A 19,830-nucleotide genomic window follows, 5' to 3' on the forward strand; every position below is an offset into this window, starting at 1 on the left:
ATTACTTAAGATAATTTATTTTCTTCATTGATTCCAATGTAATATTTCACCTCTTTGAAAACATTTCAACAGAATTTATCTGCCTAGCTCGATTTCAGAGTGTTACCTGTAATTCTGCATGCTGCAATCCAAACAAAAGCCACAACACATCCTTAACAGAAAGCCTTGCAGTGCAGGAATGTGCCTCAGCCCCGCTTACTGCAGAACTGAGACACAGAGGGAGGGGATAGAGGAGGAGGAGGGGAAAGAGGGAGAAGAGGGGGCTTGGGAAAAGGAAGGAGCGGGGGAGGGGAAAGAAAAACGCCTGTGCGCACACACCCTTCGGCATCTTTAGCAGCTCATTAGAATTCATCGCCAGAGAAGTGGTCCCTGATTTCCCGACTGCACAGTGGGGTAATGACTTAATATGCCTGCAGTGCAATGTTTGAAAGCTGTTTCCTCGTCTGTCTGGAATCCCCCTTTAGTAGATGAGCAAAATTTAGACTGCTAGTAAGGAGAAGGGGTTGTAACCGGGACAGAATGCCAGCCAGGAATTAGATTGAAACACACTGCCAAAGGGGTAGTGGTGAGAGGAAATTCCTATTTTCTTATAGCATTTTCCTCAGGAACAAAGAGCAATGCTAAAGAATGAAAGTGTGTGAACGGTGCGTGGCAACTGAGGAATCCTAATTCAGGGGCACAAGAAGTTCTAGCTAGAAAGCTAAATGCTCAGCATTAATTTTCTCTCATGATTCACTTGGATATTGGCTAATTTTAAAAAAGATGACAAAGATAACAAGCAAACTTAAAAATCAGTTTTTCAAGAGAAAAAATAAAGCCTCACCCATTCTGAATACTGAGGAAACAGTACACAAGCCTGCTGTTCCTGTATTCAGTGCTACCCTATAGTTCTGAGATGCCATTTCTTGCTTCTAGTTTACTGAGAAGCAGTACACAAAAATACACACAAAAGGTGGACAAGTAAATATACCCATTTCCACTTAGGCTTTAAAACTGCAAGAAGTTTCATGGCACGAATTAGCTTACGTACCTTAGAATACATAATCTTGTTTGTGCCTACTTAAAACAACGCAAGTTGGGATTATACCGTGAGATATATTATATATTACACTGTGTTGGGGTTATATTCTGGTAATGTCATAAATGATGACAATTTTCAGCTAACTGGAAATGTGTATTGCTCGTACTTTTTCCTCCAGGTGTCTTTGGACTCTCAATTCATTCTTTTAAGTAAAGTTCCACATACCCAGTAGGGTAAAAGAAAATAAGCAAAGGTTGGCATTTCTAAGCATTCTAGAAAGACGGCACATCTGGGCAGGATTTTTTATTTGTTTCACATACATGTTTCCTCACTGCCAGCAAATGGCCCTCCATAATCAGAATTCAATTAATTATATTTTAAGAGCTAAAGCACTGTGCTTATTATAGGAAGGCAGCACTAAAAAACCTATTGAGCATAAGCTTGATAGCTATATTTGCCAGATCTTATTGGAAAACATGGCCAAGTGTGGCATATAAAAAACCCATGGCACTGACCACCCATCTGGTTCAAATCCTTGCTCTTATATTATTAAGCCTCTCTTACGCTCAGTTTCATCATCTGTAAAATGAGGATCATACTCCCTATTTCAGAGTTATTGCAAAATGAAGGAGACAGTGTATACATACAAAAGGCTTACCAATACTTAGCACATAGTGGGTATATTACTTATTTCCTTTCTTCTCCTAGAACTAAAATACCCTTCCTAGGTCGTCTGTGTTTTTCTGTCAACCATGCTGCACCGCTTGAGGCTGGGGTCCTCTGATTCCTAGAGTGCCTCTCATTGTGACTGCCCAGTTCTGAGGCACACAACAGTTATTTGGATACTTTGCTGTCACACATTCCTCAAATACATTGAGCTATACATATGTAAGGCAGTAAAAGTACCTAGAAAGAACAGATGATAACATGGCATCAATTATTCCCTCTACACTAATAATTTCTCTGCCTATGTCTCCAGCCCTGTCTTCACTCCTGAGCATTCTTTCCCATTTACAATTTGCCTGCAAGCCTATACATCTTCCACCTGGATGTGCTGTGGACTTCACCCACAGCATGTCCAAAAGTAATCACACTTTTCTCAACAAACTGGCCTCTTTTTCCAACACTCTTTTTTATTTTTTCCAGGCACTCAGGTAAGAAACTCAGGGATCATCTTGACCACTCTCTCCCCACTCAATGTACTATTCTTACTCATCAGGTTCCTGGGAATCTGTTTTCTACAGTGGTTCTCAATTCAGTTTTTACATACTTTAGGCCATCAAAATAAATATCGTCTGGGCTTCTAGTCTTGTTAATTTTTCTGATCTATTCATTTCTGCCTAAACATCTAATAGTATATGCTTTATTATGGTATCCGCAGTTCAAGACAAGTCAATGGCTCCCTAGCGCCTTTCCAACCTGATCTCCCTAGTCCACACCGCACCCCACACACCTTGCCCTTCAGACAAACCAGGTTACTACTATTCTATACATTTACCACACACTTTGTTTTTAACTCTCATTAGTTTAAGTGCTTAATACTGAATGAAAAAAGGAATGATTTCTGAGTTATATTTCAATAAACAGCATTCACCAAAGTCAGTAGCAAAAGCTTTTCTTTTTTTTTTTTTTTTTAAAGATTTTATTTATTTATGTGATAGAGAGACAGCCAGAGAGAGAGGGAACACAAGCAGGGGGAGTGGGAGAGGAAGAAGCAGGCTCCCAGCGGAGGAGCCCGATGTGGGACTCGATCCCAGAACGCCGGGATCACGCCCTGAGCCGAAGGCAGACGCTTAACGACTGCGCTACCCAGGCGCCCCAAAAGCTTTTCTAACTACTTGTGAATTTTGTCATGTAACTTATTCTCCATCTTGGGTGTCTCATGTATAAAACTAGACAGTTACATGGACAAAAAAAAAAACCCATTAGGGGCGCCTGGGTGGCACAGTGGTTAAGCGTCTGCCTCCGGCTCAGGGCGTGATCCCGGCGTTATGGGATCGAGCCCCACATCAGGCTCCTCCGCTATGAGCCTGCTTCTTCCTCTCCCACTCCCCCTGCCTGTGTTCCCTCTCTCGCTGGCTGTCTCTATCTCTGTCGAATAAATAAATAAAATCTTAAAAAAAAAACAAAACCCATTACATCGGTTAATAACTTGAAAGAATTAAAAATGTAATAAAAACACAAGCTGTTACATTACTATCACTAGTATAATAGTTCTTTCAACTTCATTTCTATTTTAGTAAAATCACTAGGAGCTATAATCCAAACATTCATATAGGAAACTCAAAACAACAAAAAGCTTGAGAGCCACACTTTGTCAAACCAGTCAAGAGTTAAGTGTTTTGTTTCAGATGAAAGAAAAACATTTTCTTCAGAAGAAAAAAATTAAGGACATAAAGTGGCAATAAATCTATGTCCTCAAAAAAAAAAAATCTATACAGGGGTGCCTGGGTGGCAGAGTCAGTTAAGTCTTTGACTCTTGGTTTCGGCTCAGGTTGTGATCTGGGATAATGAGATCGAGCCTGAGGGGCTGGGCTCCCTGCTCAGCATGGAGTCTGCCTGGGATTCTCTCTTTCTCTCTCTCTCCCCCTCTGCTCCTCCCCCCTGCCCTCTCTCTAAAATAACTACATAAATCTTCAAAAAAGTCTATATATACTTCCTTTTTATTTTTTAAAGCTTTTATTTAAATTTCAGTTAGTTTACAGTGTAATATTACTTTTGGGTGTACAATACAGTGACTCAACATTTCCATATAACATTTGGTGCTCATCACCTATTTAACCTATCCCTCCCTTCCCCACCTCTAGTAACCATCAGTTTGTTCTCTACAGTTAAGAGTCTGTTTCCTGGTTTGCCTCCCTCTTCTTCCACCCTTGCTCATTTGTTTTGTTTCTTAAAGTCCACATGAGCAAAATCATATGGTATTTGTCTTTCTCTGAATGACTTATTTCGCTTAGCATAATACTTGCTAGCTCCATCCATTATTCATTTCCTTTTTAAAATAGTACAGTCTTGGGCACCTGGGTGCCTCAGCTGGTTAAGTGTCTGCCTTTGGCTCAGGTCATGATCCCAGGGTTCTGGGACTGAGCCCCACATCGGGCACCCAGCTCAGCAAAGAGCCTGCTTCTCCCTCTCCTGCTCCCCCTGCTTGTACACTCTCTCTGTCATATAAATAAATAAAATCTTTAAAAAAAATTATGCTGTGGGGCGCCTGGGTGGCACAGCGGTTGAGCGTCTGCCTTCGGCTCAGGGCGTGATCCTGGTGTTGTGGGATCGAGCCCCACATCAGGCTCTTCCGCTATGAGCCTGCTTCTTCCTCTCCCACTCCCCCTGCTTGTGTTCCCTCTCTCGCTGGCTGTCTCTATCTCTGTCGAATGAATAAATAAAATCTTAAAAAAATAAATAAATAAAAAATAAAAAATAAAAAAATAAAAAAAATTATGCTGTCTCATGATGTATTGGTGTTTTTTTGGTTAAAAAAAAAAAAAAAAAAGAAACCAGTATTCCTGTATCTATATGATTGGAAGGAAACACACTGGAAATCAACTCTACTTTTTAGTGGATTGTGGGTGGGATTACAAGAGATTTTTTATTTTCTTTATATTTTCTGAATTTCCCAATTTCTTTGTATAGTTGACCCTTGAACAACATGGGTTTAAACTACACAGGTCCACTTATAAACGGTTTCTTTTTCGATAAATACTGCAGTACTATAAACGTATTTTCTCCTCTTTATGATTTAAATAACATTCTTTTCTCTAGCTTACTCTACTGTAAGAATACGGTATTTAATACATATAACATATAAAATATGTGCTAATCAGCTGTTTATGTTACTCATAAGACCTCTAGTCAACAGTAAGCTATTAGTAGTAAAGTTCTGAGTGACTCAAAAGTTATATGTGGATTTTCAAATGTGTGTGTGTGGGGGTCATCGCCCCTAACCTGCATGTTGGTCAAGGGTCAACTGTACCATTTTTCTGATCAGGTTTTAAAAAACAGCCAAAATAATATATAACATGTCCGTTTCAGTAAAGCTAGCAAAAACTCTGGCCACGAGATGTCCTCCCAGAGCCACACTGAATGAATGATGCCAGGGTTAAGTCACCTACTTCATGGGACTCAGCTCCAGTGGTCCATCACAGCAACATTCTTTCAGACTAGCTTTAATGTTCAATTTAACTCAAAATGGACCCTCAGAGCCTGGTTAAAATTCTTAGAGGATGAGAAGACAACTGGATGAATCATGTAGAATGGCCAATATTTAACCATTTCATTTCTGGTTAAATATTTTCTGATCTACAAAACTGGCAACTTCTATGTGGTTCAACCTAATACTGAAAAATGAAAATAACAAACTGACAGAACTTAAAAAAAGGAAAGAAGGCAAAAGAAGATACATGAAACAAAAAAGGGAAATGACTGTTCAAATTGTATTTATTCTTCTCTCAATCTTTCAGTGGCTTAAATATTACAGGAGAAACGATCAATCTCAGTTCTTCAAATTCCTAAGATTCACTTCTGGGCATTATCTACTACGTATTATTCATTAAAAATGAGCTTTAAATGTTGATTTATTTAATTAACATATTATTTAAATGCAGCTGATAGGGGTGTATTTGTATCAGTGTCATTCCATAACCAATTTGAGGTTCTTTGACTCATCTTTTACTCTTCCCTCTCCCTTATCTCCCACATTCACTCAATCACCACGTGCCAAGTATTTCTGAAAAACTTCTCTGAAATGGTGTCTTTCTCTATCCATTCTGCCACTACTCCAATCCAAGTCACAATCCTCTCTTGCCTAAATTACTAAGAAGTTTTGCTTCAATTAATCTTACTCCATTCTAACTCAAGTAACTGGAATGACCATTTTAAAACTAATAATAATAATAGAAATAATAACAATAACAGCAATAATTTATACTTACTATGGGCTAAAATTGTACCTAGTGTTTTCACACATTATCTAAGTTCATTTAACAGCTCTACAAATAAGGTACTATTGTCATCTCATTTTACAGATAAGGAAACAAAAGTCTAATGTAATTTATTGCCCAATGTTAATGGCTTAAATACAGTAGGAAGAAGGATTTGAATCAAGACAATCTGCCTTGAGACAATACTCTAATCTACTTTGCATAGCGCCTTCTAAACATGAATATATAATCTGCCTGCTTAAAACGTTTCAATGACTTTCTATTGCTAAAAATCTCAAATACGCCTTATTTAGGCCTTCGAAGATCCAGCCTCTACCTATATTTTCTGGCCTCATTTCATTTTACATTCTATGAAATTGCCAAGCTCTCACCCTTGAGCACGCATTTTTCCCACTGACTTCTAACACCACACATGCCATGCAGCACCCTATCCTACCCCAACAATCCCCTTCCCTCAATAATTTCTGAAAAGACCTTTTTGAATCCTTAGAAGTTCTCATTACGTGCCACGTGGCAACATGTATTTTCTCTTCTATAACTCTTATATAATTTTATTGTAAATGGTTGGTTAATTGCTTATTTCCCTCATTAGACTATAGTCTCTCCCAAACCAGGGAGCAGATACATTTTACTCATGGGCATATCCATGAAACCTACCAGGGCTGACATAAAGTAGGCTTTCAAAGGTATTTACAGCTGGTTAAACAACAAACGCCTAATAAGACAACAGGCAATTCTGCCTTTAGATGGGAAGATGTTTCAAGTAAAACCCTAGTATAATAACTGTTTAATACACCTAGTTATTAAGTTGATATATATGAAATTAGCTGTTTGGAGGTCAAAAATTATCACGTATCAGATATCTCAATATCATCAAGCCGATCATGTTTCTAGTCTTATAATTCAGGAAACCTTTAGAATTCCCTGGACAAGATACGACTTACAGAAACTCACTAGAGGGGACGTGACATTACAGAGATGGGATATGGAGACTTGAAATTATTTTCACAAATAACAATTTGAGAAAAACTTGTCTTAGTCCATTCAGGTTGTTATAATAAAAATATCAGACTGAATGACTTATAAACAACAGAAATTTAGCATAGTTCTGGAGGCTAGGAAATCCAAAAATCAAGGTGTTGGCAGATTTGGTGTCCTGTGAGGACCCATGGCCATCTACTGCTATGTCCTCATAAGGTAGAAGGGGCAAGGGAGCCGATCCGGAGCCTTTTTTATAAAGATACTCATCGCATTCTTGAGGGTTGCTCCCTTTTGACTTAGTAACCTCCCAAAGGCTCACTTCCAAATACCATCACATAGTAGGGGTTAGGATTTCAACGTAAATTTTAGGGGGACATAAACATTAGGTCTATAGCAGACCAACTACAGCAACTGCTATATGGGAGCACACAATACAGTTCTTAAAAGTGTACTCAAAACCTATTTTCCTATAGAATCAGATAGCAAAGGACTCAGTTGTGAAAGAGTAGAATCATGGGCTATTTTGGGGGGCAGGACTCAAACATGTTACATACCTTATTTTCCAGAATTTTCAAGCTTAAAGGAAGATCAACCAATTATTTTAGCAACCTCATGTCAGAGAAGAGGAAGTGAATGGCTGCAAGTGCAGAACTCATTTGAGTTCATAAGCTAATGGCAGAGCTGAAACTAGTACTTAGACTTCCTAAGTCTACGGCCAGTGCTCTTTTTGCTAAATTGACCCCCTTTTGGTTTGGTACCTACAGGCAGGTTCTAGGAATATATTATTGAATCTTTGACTATTACCAAATCTATTAAAGAGATATTTTTAATTAAAACCAAAACAATCTGCATAATAATGAAATTATAATTAGATATTTAAGTTATTTTTCCAAACTGCTAAAATATGGCTGGGCCTCCAGGACTTCCCTTGGACAAACAACTAAAAATGTAAATATTGGTTACATGGACTTGGCACTAGTTTAGATTTTGTATAAAAGCTTGAAATTCGTGGGGCGCCTGGGTGGCACAGCGGTTAAGCCCCTGCCTTCGGCTCAGGGCGTGATCCCGGCGTTGTGGGATTGAGCCCCACACCAGGCTCCTCTGCTATGAGCCTGCTTCTTCCTCTCCCACTCCCCCTGCTTGTGTTCCCTCTCTCGCTGGCTGTCTCTATCTCTGTCGAATAAATAAATAAAATCTTTAAAAAAAAAAAAACAAAACTTGAAATTCGTAACAAAGATTCTTATAACTGAAGTTTATCAATAAAACCACTAAAAAAACAAAAGCAAACAGGTTTCAGAAAACACAAGGCTGACTGGATAAAAGGAATGAGAACCATCAGAATATGTTGTTACTTCATTATTCTTTCATTAAAAGGATCCATTAAGGAAGCAATTTTGACATAAATCTGTCCTACTAAGCAAATAAAAAACAAACAAAAAAACCAAAGTCACTGACATGAAAGGTGAGAAATAACCAAAAGGAAGGGCCAGAGGCTGATTCTGGACGTTGGAGACCAGAAAGTGTCTCTACTTCTCTTCATTGTCAACTGCAATTTATTTGACTCACCAGACCCAAACAGCTATAGCTCTTACAACCGGGGTTTGAGAGGGGCCATGGGAGTCCCTGTGCCTTACTTATTAGGGTTCCTCCCCAATGAGTCTGACAAGTTCTATCTAGACACCATAGTCAAGGAACCTTTGGTCAAAGGCCAGAAAGAACAGAAAACAAAGAATTTAGGAGTATTTGGTCTATAGAAATTTATTCCATGAAGCTTCAATATCAAGAAGTCTATCACAATGTTGATAATATGTAAAAATCATATTAAGGGCTAAAAAAACTCTTGATAAAACTTATTAGACATTCTTAATAAAATCTTCAAAGCCAAAGAGGAAGAAAATCACTTAAGTAAAATAAAAATTACTTACAAAAAACCAAAAATGAACAGCATGCCTTCCAAGAGATTAAAAAACTAAAACCAGCTTAATTAAAATCAGGAACTCAATAAGGATGCTAGTTACCACCACCATCATTTAACATTGTCTTAATTTTTTTTTTTTAAGATTTTATTAGAGAGAGAGAGTGTGACACCAAGCTGCCAAGGGGGGAGGGGAGGAAGAGGGAGAGGCAGGTTTCCCACTAAGCAGGGAGCCCGATGCAGGCTCCCAGGACCCTGGAATCATGACCCGAGATGAATGAAGGCAGACACTTATCCGACTGAACCACCCAGGTGCCCGTCTTAATGTTTCTAACATATAAACAAAACAAAGAAAATTTGACAGCTTGCAGAAAAAGTGAAAAAAGAAGTGCAACTGTTTTTGCTGCTGATATAATTACATACCTGAAAATCTCAAAAGATGCTAGTATAAAATTAGGAAAACTAATCAAAATATCGAGAGGCAGATGGAGAAAAAAAAAAAAAAACCACCAGTGTCTATTCCATTTTGTAGCAATTAGCACCCTGAAACAGAAATCAGAAAAAAATACCCCATTTGCAATAGCAAGAACACTCTAGGATAATTCTTAGGAATAAATTTAACAAAAAAGGCACAAGACGTAAAGGAAGGCATCTCTAAAGTCTTTAACAGACATAAAATAAGATCTGAACAAGTGGCAAGACATACCATACTCTTAGATGTAAAGATACCATAACAATATAATTTGTAGCCTAAATTAATATGTAAATTAAATAAAATTCAAATCAGAATCCTTACATAACGTTATAGGGAGGTAGTGGTGGTGAGACTAAAGAAAATGATTTTAAGGTTTATATGGAAGATTAAATATGCAAGAATAGATAAGAAAAATATAAAATAACAAACAGTGAAAAAAGATTTCCTTTACCAGATATCAGAACATAACTTGAAGCCTCTTTAACCAAAACAGTATTGGCATGGGAATATACAAACAGATCAATAAACAGAAAAATCTAGAACTCAATCTCAGTATATATAAGAATTTAAGATTTAACAAAGATGGTAGTTCTATTCAGTAGGAAAACAGGAGTAGCACAACTGGTTATCCATCTGGGAAAAAGTAAAATTGGGCTGCTCTCATATGCCATGTACAGAAATAAATTCCAGATGGATTAAAGATATAAATATATAACACATACAATAAAAATCTTGCAAGAAAATCTTAGAAACTGCACTTACAAAACTTAAAGGTAGGAGACCTTAACCAAGACACAACTTTCTACCAAAAAACTGAAAATGTTTTGTATGGTATGAAATCATCAATGAAGTCAGTAAGGAATTAAAGTTTTAGAAATGTATTTATGATGAAGATAAAGGATTAATATACATAACAGAGGATACTTAAAGAGTTCTTTTTTTGGTGAATAATTTTTATTTTATTTAAGTGATTTTCTTCCATCTCTGGCTTTGAGATTTCATGTTTAATAAAGATGAAAAGGTAACTCACAGAAGAGCAAATCGCTCAAATGTAGTGGTAGACAGAGAACTGCAAACTGAAGATATGCTGGTATCACTTATATCCACTGACAGCAAAAAATTAAATACAGTTACTGATAACTAATACTGTTTGGAATATGGGGCTACAGGTACTTTGTTACACTGCTGGTGAACTATGAACAGTAATAGCCTTTCGGAGAACCAAACTGGATATAAGTAAATTAAATATAAAAATTAAATAATCAGTTTAAAAAATATGTGACCCTTTGATCCAGCAATCATACTCCTGAGACTCTATTCCATAAAGGTAAAAGATTTAGAACACATAGAAGGATGTTTAGTAAAACACTATTTAGAGAGGCCAGAATCTGGAAACAAAGTAAATGCCTACAATAGAGGAGTAACTGAATAAAAATCTACACATAAAAACAAGTACGTTTACATGTCCACATGAAATTCTGTATGAGTACATACATGGCTGTATAAAGAAATTTTTATTTAAGTTCAAGGATAGACAACCAGGGAGAATAATGGAAAAGAACCAGCTTTGTAGTCATTTCTGAGTTCAAATTCTGCCTCTATCATTCATTTACCTGCTGAATGATTGTAAGCAAATTATTAAGCTCCACGGAACCTCTGCTTCTTCATTTCTAAAACAGAAATAGTAATTACCACTTCACGGGGATTTTCGTAAGATAATGACATATTGGCTATAAAGTGCTCAATTCAGCATGTGATACATGTGCTCAAAAGGGGCAGCTATTACTGTTATTATATTTTCCCTTCTTGAGATGAAAAAAAACAAAAAAACAAACACAAAACAACAAAAAAAAGAAGAGTACCCCCAAACTCCACTGCTTTTAGAAATAAGAAACACCTTGGGGCGCCTGGGTAGCTCAGCTGGTTAAGCATCCAACTTTTGATTTCAACTCGGGTCATGATCTCAGGGTCCTTGGATGGAGCACCACACCATGCTCCTTGCTCGGCAGGGAGTCTGGAGATTGTCTTTCCCTCTGCCCCCTGGCCCCACGAGCTCTTGCTCTCTCTTAAATACAAAAATACATCTTTAAAAACCTTAAATATATATATATATGTACCTATGTATTTTCTATTACTGAAAGGTCATTTGTCCTTGGATTACAAAAGTCACATGGGAAAAATCCTACATATACCCCCTTATAAGACAAGCTTGAAAATTAAAGCAAGATGATGATGAAGACATTCATCAGTTTTGTTTATAAGTTAATTTTTTTTTTTTGGGGGGGGGAAGTCACTCTATAAATCAAGTCACTATTTCCTGCCTTAAATTTAGTCTTTGCAGAAGCTAAGCAAGCAAAAAAAACCCAAAAAACAAAAAACAAAAAACCAACCTCTAGGGGGGCCTGGATGGCTCAATAGGTTAAGCGTCTGCCTTCGGCTCAGGTCCTGATCTCAGGGCTTTGGAATCAAGCCCTGAATGGGGCTCTCTGCTCAACGGGGAGTCTGCTTCTCCCTCTCCCTCTGTGCCCTCTCTCTCTCTCAAATAAAAATAAAAAAAAAAACACCTTAAAACCCTCTAAAGTAATATTACAGAAATTTCAGAACATAAAGCATGTATCTGGCAAAGAACCCATGTCCAGAATAAATTAAAAATGTAATACATATACACAGGTAAATATTATTGTCTATACGTGTATACTAATATGTACAAATCCTGCTGTTTTAGTCCATTTGGACTGCTATAATAAATACCACAGACTGGATGGCTTAAAAACAGCAGAAATTTATTGCTCACAGTTCTGGAGGCTGGAAATCCAAGATCAGGGTGTGAACATGGTTGGGATCTGATGAAGACCCTCTCCACTGCAGACTACTGACTTCTTGCTGTGCCCTCAAATGATGGAAGGCGGCGAGGGATCTTTCTGGACCCTCTTTTATAAGGGTGCTAATCACTATCATGAGATCTCTGTCCTCATGACCTAATCATCTCCCAAAGTCCCCACCTCCTAATACTAATACCATCACTTTGGAAATTAAATTTCACCACATGAATTTCGAGGGAGACAAACATTCAGACCATAATATTTGCTAAATGCAAGAATGCTCATAGCAGCTTTGCTCATAATGGCTAAAACTGGAAAAGAACAAAGCAAAACCAAACATCTAGAACAGCAAAATAGATTTTTTTCAAGTGTGGTTTATTCAAACAATGGAATACTCTCAGCAATTAAAAAAATGAAAACAAAAAACAAATGAAGACAGCTCCGATACATTCCCGAAATAGATGATCAAAAGAAGTCACATACAAACAACAAGTACATGCTGCACGACTGTATGATTGCATTTAAATGAAGTTCAGGAACAACGGAAACTAATGGTAGGGAGAGAAGAGTCATAATCATGGTTATTCAAGGGGGGAGAAGTGGTGGTTATGACTAGAATGGGACAGAAATAACTTTTTGGGGTGCTGGGTATATTCTTCCTCTTAGTAGTAGTCACAGCAGTGTATTTATATGTAAAATATTACTGAGTTGTATACCTCAAAGTTGTGTATTTTAGCCTATATAAATTATACCTTGCTGTGAAAATAAATTTAAAAAAAATTTTTTCCCCTAAAAAACTTCAGAACAAAATTTAAAATGTCAAGTACCATTCCTATACAACGGTAACTATTATTTGCAAGGAGGCTAAAGAAAAGCAATACCAACTTGTATTAAATAACACTGCAACATAAAACAAAAGGAAACATTCACCAACACTACGATGGTTAAAAAAACTGTATTTTCTGATCCTCTACCAGCAATTTAAATGATTATACATCCATGAGAAATCTTTTTAGGTTCTAGCCACCTGCATAATAGAAGTTTAATATGAAATAAAAAGTACATGACACCAGCATATGTAAGACGATAATCAACTACATCAGATTTTGTTAATAAAATGATTTTTTTTTAAAGATTTTATTTATTTATCTGACAGAGATAGAGACAGCCAGCAAGAGAGGGAACACAAGCAGGGGGAGTGGGAGAGGAAGAAGCAGGCTCATAGCGGAGGAGCCTGATGTGGGGCTCGATCCCACAACGCTGGGATGATGCCCTGAGCCGAAGGGAGACGCTGAACCGCTGTGCCACCCAGGCGCCCCAATAAAATGATTTTTGACACATCATGTAACTACCAGGTTCCTATTCAAGAAACACCATTTTCATGGAACCAGAAAAACAGGATACTTCAGATCTCTTAAAATTATCTTTCTGCAAAGCCATGCCAAAAAAATTTAAGAAACGATTTTCACCCAAATGTTTCATAGGACTTCAAAAAAAGAACTGGATAGAGATAAAACCAAGAATTATTTATCACAAAATACAATTTGCCAGCAATAGAAAAAAAAAAAAACAAAAACAAAAAAACAAGCAGGTGTACCTTCACTACCTATACCTGTTATAGATTCTCACTCTTCGAGGCCTCCATTCACACTACAAGTACAATGCTCTTCCATCCTTCCATGGCTGGGGAGCTCTTTTCTGGAACTGGTCTTAAATGGTACATTACTGATAAGACTCTCCTGTTCTCCCAGGCTGAATTAATCACTCCTTCGATGGCTCCCACTGCTATTTCAGACCATTGTATGACCTGTGTCTATTGTAATGACAAATCATTGCTTTGTGTTTCACCTCCCAGCCTCTGCACTGAGGCTGTAATGGGCACTCAGTAAATGCTGTTTGAACAATGACAGCAACATAATGGAGGGAATCAGAATATTAGTTCTTGAAAGAAAAAAAAAATCTGTCTAGAAATTAAATGATGACAACAGCAATATTTTGATCAAGTAAAAGTAATTTTCTGGTAAGAAAAGATCCAATTTTGTGTTCAAATGCCCTTCTTCCCCTATAAGGGTTTTTAAAAGTAATAGTCTTATGGAGATATTATTCGTTTAAGGTTTTAATAGATCTTTTTAAAAAGCCCACCTTTTGTCACACTGAAAAATGTTGATGTTTTATTGAGGGTTCTGAGCAATTCATTCAGAACCCAGGTCTGGGACTGGAGAAACTGCTTTCCAAAGATAAATACTTCAAGAAGGTGAGGAAACAAAAACAAAAATTAAAACCAATGAGATGGGCGCAAAGGCACAAAGCATCATCGAATCTTGAAGAAAATTACTTTAAATTTTTGTATGCTGTACCAAGAATAGTTTTGTTGCTTTGCTTGTAAAACCTTGAGGAATGTATGAACTTGAGAAAGGGATACTATAAAAAATAGGAATTCCTCCTTTTAGAGGAATGAGCTAAAAGGGAATATAATTGGAGAGAATAAAATCATGTTCTTCCAATTGTAGAAACTAGAACTAGGCCTTACCTATAAAGAACACATTTCTGTGAAGTATGAAAACAATTAAAATAAACAAAAGAAAATTTTTCATACTGCATAGCACAAATAATCTAAAAATACAATTATGTTCAAAAAGGATTTAGATACACAATGAATAGAGGACATCCTTTGCCCCTGAGGTGAAGCCAATCAAGAAAGAAAACCTTTTTCCTTCTTCTCTGTGCCAACACTAGAAACAACTTTGGGCTACAAGTGTATATAAAGGTTCTATTCTTATATTAGATAAAGGAATTATAAAAAGTCCCCTGAAATCAAACAGCCACAGTGATCTTTCTGTAACAAATTTCTAAAAGGATTAATGCTGAATTATCAGCCCCTTACCTTTGTAATGAGAATTCGGTATTTTTCTACCAGGTGGTCGTTGTTGTGACAACCTGCTAGCAGCTGCCAGACTTCTCCTCGCAGAGCTTCAGGAACACCGCTTCTTACTAAGGATGACAACTGCTTTGGTCTCACATTCAAATTGAGATGCCTAAAAATAAAACCATAATCTGTAAGTGGATTAAAGAAAGATTCTCTAAGGAATATTATTTTTTTAAAGATCTTATTTTTGGGACGTCTGGGTGGCTCAGTCAGTTAAGCATCTGCCTGCGGCTCAGGTCATGATCCCAGGGTCCTGGGATCGAGCCCCACGTCAGGCTCCCTGCTCAGTGAGGAACCTGCTTCTCCCTCTCCCTCTGTGATCTCTCTTGCTCTCTCTCTCAAATAAATAAAATCTTTTTTTTTTTAAAGAACTTATTTTTAAATAATCTCTATACCCAATGTGGGGCTCAAACTCACAAGCCCAAAATCAAGAGTCGCACCCTCCACCTACTGAGCCAGCAAGGCACCCCTAAACAGTGTTATTTTTATGAAGACTAGACTAAATGATTTTTACAGACTTAATAAAGATATCATACTAATAAAGAAAAAAAAAATAAAGCTGTTGAACTAGATGTGGCCAAGATAACTAAAAGGTTGGGTGGAGGAAGAACTGTGCAGACTGTTTCCTAAGTATCTTTAAATTACTGCTCTATTTTTAATTTTTTTAATAAAAATCAAAACTAGAAACCATAGCTTCATAGCCGTGGCTTATGTAAGAAAAACAAAGCAAAATTCCAATCAGTGGACACAAAGCCAAAGATAAGGGCTTGGCTCTACATCAAAATTCACAAGTGAATTGTGTATTTATATGTTCTAAGTTAAAATAAATATTCTAAGTTAAAATAAATCTTTAAAATAAATATAAAAATAAAGCTTTCAGCGGTTTTTCTGATACCTTGCTTCAAGCACCGTTTTTGAATGACTATGATGGATAAGAAAGTTTCTACTGTACTATTATAACATCAAAACAAATTATTAAAGTCTCTGAGCTTTATTTATCTAATCTATAAAATGGGAAAATAAAACTTATATTGAAATGTTGGTACTGATTTATAAAGTGATTTGCATATAATCTTATTTGATCTTCACAATAACCATCTGAGGTACGTGCTTAGTATTTCCAGTTTTACGGATGGAGACAGTAGTTCAGGGAAGTCGATTAAATGACGCAGGCAGTCCTCAAACTCAGATCAATAAATGCTCTGTTGGATATCAAGGCTACTTTGTGTTTTGAAGGCCACCATTACTGAGTCAGTAAAGCACGATCATGACCTGCAAAGGCTTCTGTGACTACCAGATTTAAACAGAAGTTACTGATATAAAATGACCACTCTCAAAATACAAAAAGGACTCAGACTTTTCTCAAAACATTCCCAGAATTCTAAAGAATAATGCACAGTACATTTAAAACTGGTTAATTCTGTGATGCTAGTACCCTAAAGTGGTAGCTATAGACAGTTCAGTATGGTTTTGTCTTTGCTTGGGAAAAAAAATATTATAAAAGTTGAAGGGCTGGGAGCAGAAAGAACAAAAGCAGTTGTTACTTAATTCAAGGACTGGTGCATACGGCCTATGGCCAGATCTGCCCACTGCCTGTTTCTGTAAAGCAACTTTTATTGAAACACAGCCTTTTTAAATTGTATACATATCGTCTATGACTGCCTTTACACCACAACAGCAGAGCTGAGTTGTTGTGACAGAGACTACTGGGCCTCAGAGCCGAATATTTATGACCTATATATATTCATGGCCTAAGTATTTATGACCTGGCCCTTTACAGAAATAATAAACCCAACCCTAGGTTTATTTGCTAATCCTAGCTTAATTTATATTGGTAAAATTATTTTCAGAATAATTTTATGTCATTGATCGTATTAACTTTAAACATACTATTTTATACTAACACTAGTTCTCTTATCCACTAACAATCACATTAAAATGTACTTGGAGAATTAGAGCTCAAAGGTACTATTACTAATACTGCCACTAAAATCTAACATGGAGTTAAATAAAATAGCTTTAGGCTCAGACTTGCCTGTTTTAAAAATTCTAGGTCTGCTATTTACTAACCAGAATTGCTGACTAAATCTCTGAGCCAGTTTCCTCATCTGTATGAATAGATACTAGTTCATAAGGTTGTTATAATAGCTGAAATAAAACACTTAACTAAGCACAATGCCTGGCATATGGTAAATTCATTAATTCTCACTACTATTACTACGAGTACAACATCAATTATTTTTAACTCACGATAATCTTGAATGGTAATTTTAAAGACTTGTATATTTTGTAAATGAAGAAACAGACTCAGAAGAGTTAAGTGACTTGCCCAAGACCATACAGCTTGGAAGTAGAAGAGGCAGGATTTGAAGCCAGGTCTACCGGGCTCTAAAATTCCATGATATTGCAATACTTCCTACCTACAGAACATATATAATAATGATGGGGAATAAAGATGAAATGAATTAAGAGAAACAAACTGTATGATTTCTGAAGACATGACCCAAACCAGCGAAAACAGTTTTAAACACCCCAAAGAAATATGTAGACTCAGTTTTTATACTTGAGGAAGTGGGAGAAAGACACATTATGAATGAATGAATGAATGAATGAATGAATAAAACCTGGTAAAAAAACAAATTCGAAGCATTTGTATAAAATGGTGGTGAGTTCATCTAATAAAATCTAGAGTCTAAATGCTGTACCTAAATGATTTTAAATATACTATTATGCAACCATGTCAAGATTCAATTACATTTCTATTTTAGAGCAGAAACCTTTTTATACAGATGAAATGCCTGCCAGGAGCAGTTCAAACACTCCAAATTCACTGAACTGAAAATATAATTGTGATGAGAGCTTCAGCACGTTTGTCTCCTAACTGCTAAAGGAATATTAAAAATAAATGAGAACTGTATCCTAGGGTGGGGGGCTTTTGCAGAGTTCATTTCCTAAAACCACTTGTATAAAGACAAACCATGCTTTGGTTTGCATTCTCCTCCTATACACGTTTGACATTTCCCGATGTGGAGCACGTTTCACCAAAAATGTAAAGTGCTGTGAGAGTGCTAGAAGCAGATGCGTGCCCATTTGTAGTCCCATCCCTTCAGGACATGGAAGATTTTTAAATGCTGAAACAGTTTTCTAAGAATAGAGTGAAAGGCTTCAACAGTTAAATTTTCTGAGAAAAATCAGACCCCAAAGTAATAGGCCCAGGGGGAGCTTACATGACAACCCTAACAACCAGAAAGTCAGAAATAGAGAAGTATTCAGATCACTTTCAAGCTCCCCCCTCCCCCTGCCAGCATATACATATGGCATCTTACAGAGAGGAAAAAGGAAACTACATAAATGTCTCACCAACCTGACTTACCAGAGTGTCTTTGGTTTCATTAATAAATACCTGAAGGTAGTGTATCCTTTCTAGACAGTCTATAGGATAGTGCTTAACATTGTTGTCAAGCTATCTCTTGAGCTGAGAATTTCTCTTGACAAACTGTTGAGTTTTACAAGTGTCAGTAGGAAAAGTAAATGTTAGAGCAGTCAATATACAGTATGTTCATAATACTCTGCTCTGTCACTTTAGGTACAAAACACAGATAAGGAAAAATCCCACCTGAGGTCTCTACTGTGGCTCTATGCATTGTGTGAGCATCTTCCAAACTTCCCTGATTATTGTGTACTGTCTTAATTGTTAACCAGTCAATGGATCCTAACCACATCAATAAAAAGGAGCTCTTTCCTGATTTATCCTCTCCATACATTCCATGTTTGAGTATCTTCTGCAGCAATGAGAATTTATTAGGTTTCTGATATTCTGAAAGGTGATTTAAGATCTTCACTACTTACCCTTACAAATCTCTAAAAACAGAAATTCTAAAACACAAACCCCATACTTTGGTTTCTATAATAGGTTCCAAAATAGAATAGTTTCAAAACTGAATATTGTAGTCAGGGGAAGATACCCTACCCATAAAATGAGAATTACAGATGAAAAGGAGAACTATTCTAACTTACCATTTTGACAGCAGTTCTCCCCATGTTTCAAGAATTTTTCCTGCACACTCTTTGGATACATCACCAAATCCACTCAAGAGAGGTTCATCATTATCTTTAATAAATAAAACACACAAAAAAGGATAACAGAAGTGGCTATGCTAGCCAGAAGAATGAATGGAAACATAACAGTCAAATTTGAAAGATTTTACTGGAAGCATAAAGTCATAATTTCTATTTCTCTCTTTTAGCATACAGATATAAATACAAAGAAAATAAAAACGATCCTAGGTACAATGTTGCTGTGATCTCTTTAATTTCTCTTTTGCTTTCCATAGAATTCACATTATGTCCACTGCGGAAAAGAGCCGTTTAACTATAAAATGATAAGACTCAAAATATGGTATCTTCTTTTTCCTTTTCTAAAGCAAACTTTATCCATGAAAATATATAGCAGTCTTGTTTACCACAGTTAAAAAAATTACAAACCACCTAAGTGTCCAACAATGGGAGAGTGGCAATAGGATTAAATTACGATACATGTTTACAATGTAGTTACATATTGATATGTGTTTACATTAATAATCCAGCAAAATGCCACATAAAATAAAAATATCAGGAGCTAATAAATCTTCATTATGTCAAAATAGTCTGGAATAAATTATGCTAAGACTTTAACAATTACAATCTGAGTGATGGAGTTATGATTTCTTTCCCCCCTCCTTTATGTTTTTAGGACTCTGATTTTCTACAA

The 19,830-nt window shown here is 36.6% G+C and overlaps 2 protein-coding genes across 7 annotated transcripts in view; both read right to left on the reverse strand.

Moving 5' to 3' along the window:
- Positions 1–15,032, reverse strand: part of GPR21 (G protein-coupled receptor 21) — a 35,652-nt gene extending 20,620 nt beyond the window's left edge. Inside the window, exon 1 of the mRNA XM_045791001.2 lies at positions 107–15,032. The gene's annotated coding sequence lies outside the window, so the exon portion shown is untranslated. The remainder of the gene's footprint in view (positions 1–106) is intronic.
- RABGAP1 (RAB GTPase activating protein 1) overlaps positions 1–19,830 on the reverse strand; it is a 159,768-nt gene that overhangs the window by 66,586 nt on the left and 73,352 nt on the right. For all 6 annotated transcript variants that reach the window (XM_045790988.2, XM_045790986.2, XM_045790987.2 and 3 more), the window contains 2 exons: positions 19,098–19,191; positions 15,039–15,189 (listed from right to left, as the gene is read on the reverse strand). In XM_045790988.2, coding sequence (XP_045646944.1) covers positions 15,039–15,189; positions 19,098–19,191 — 245 coding nt within the window. The remainder of the gene's footprint in view (positions 1–15,038; positions 15,190–19,097; positions 19,192–19,830) is intronic.

The sequence above is a fragment of the Ursus americanus genome, chromosome 18, assembly GCF_024610735.1.
Source record: "Ursus americanus isolate L20-20 chromosome 18, mUrsAme1.1.p, whole genome shotgun sequence".
In the NCBI taxonomy this organism is placed as follows: domain Eukaryota; kingdom Metazoa; phylum Chordata; class Mammalia; order Carnivora; family Ursidae; genus Ursus; species Ursus americanus.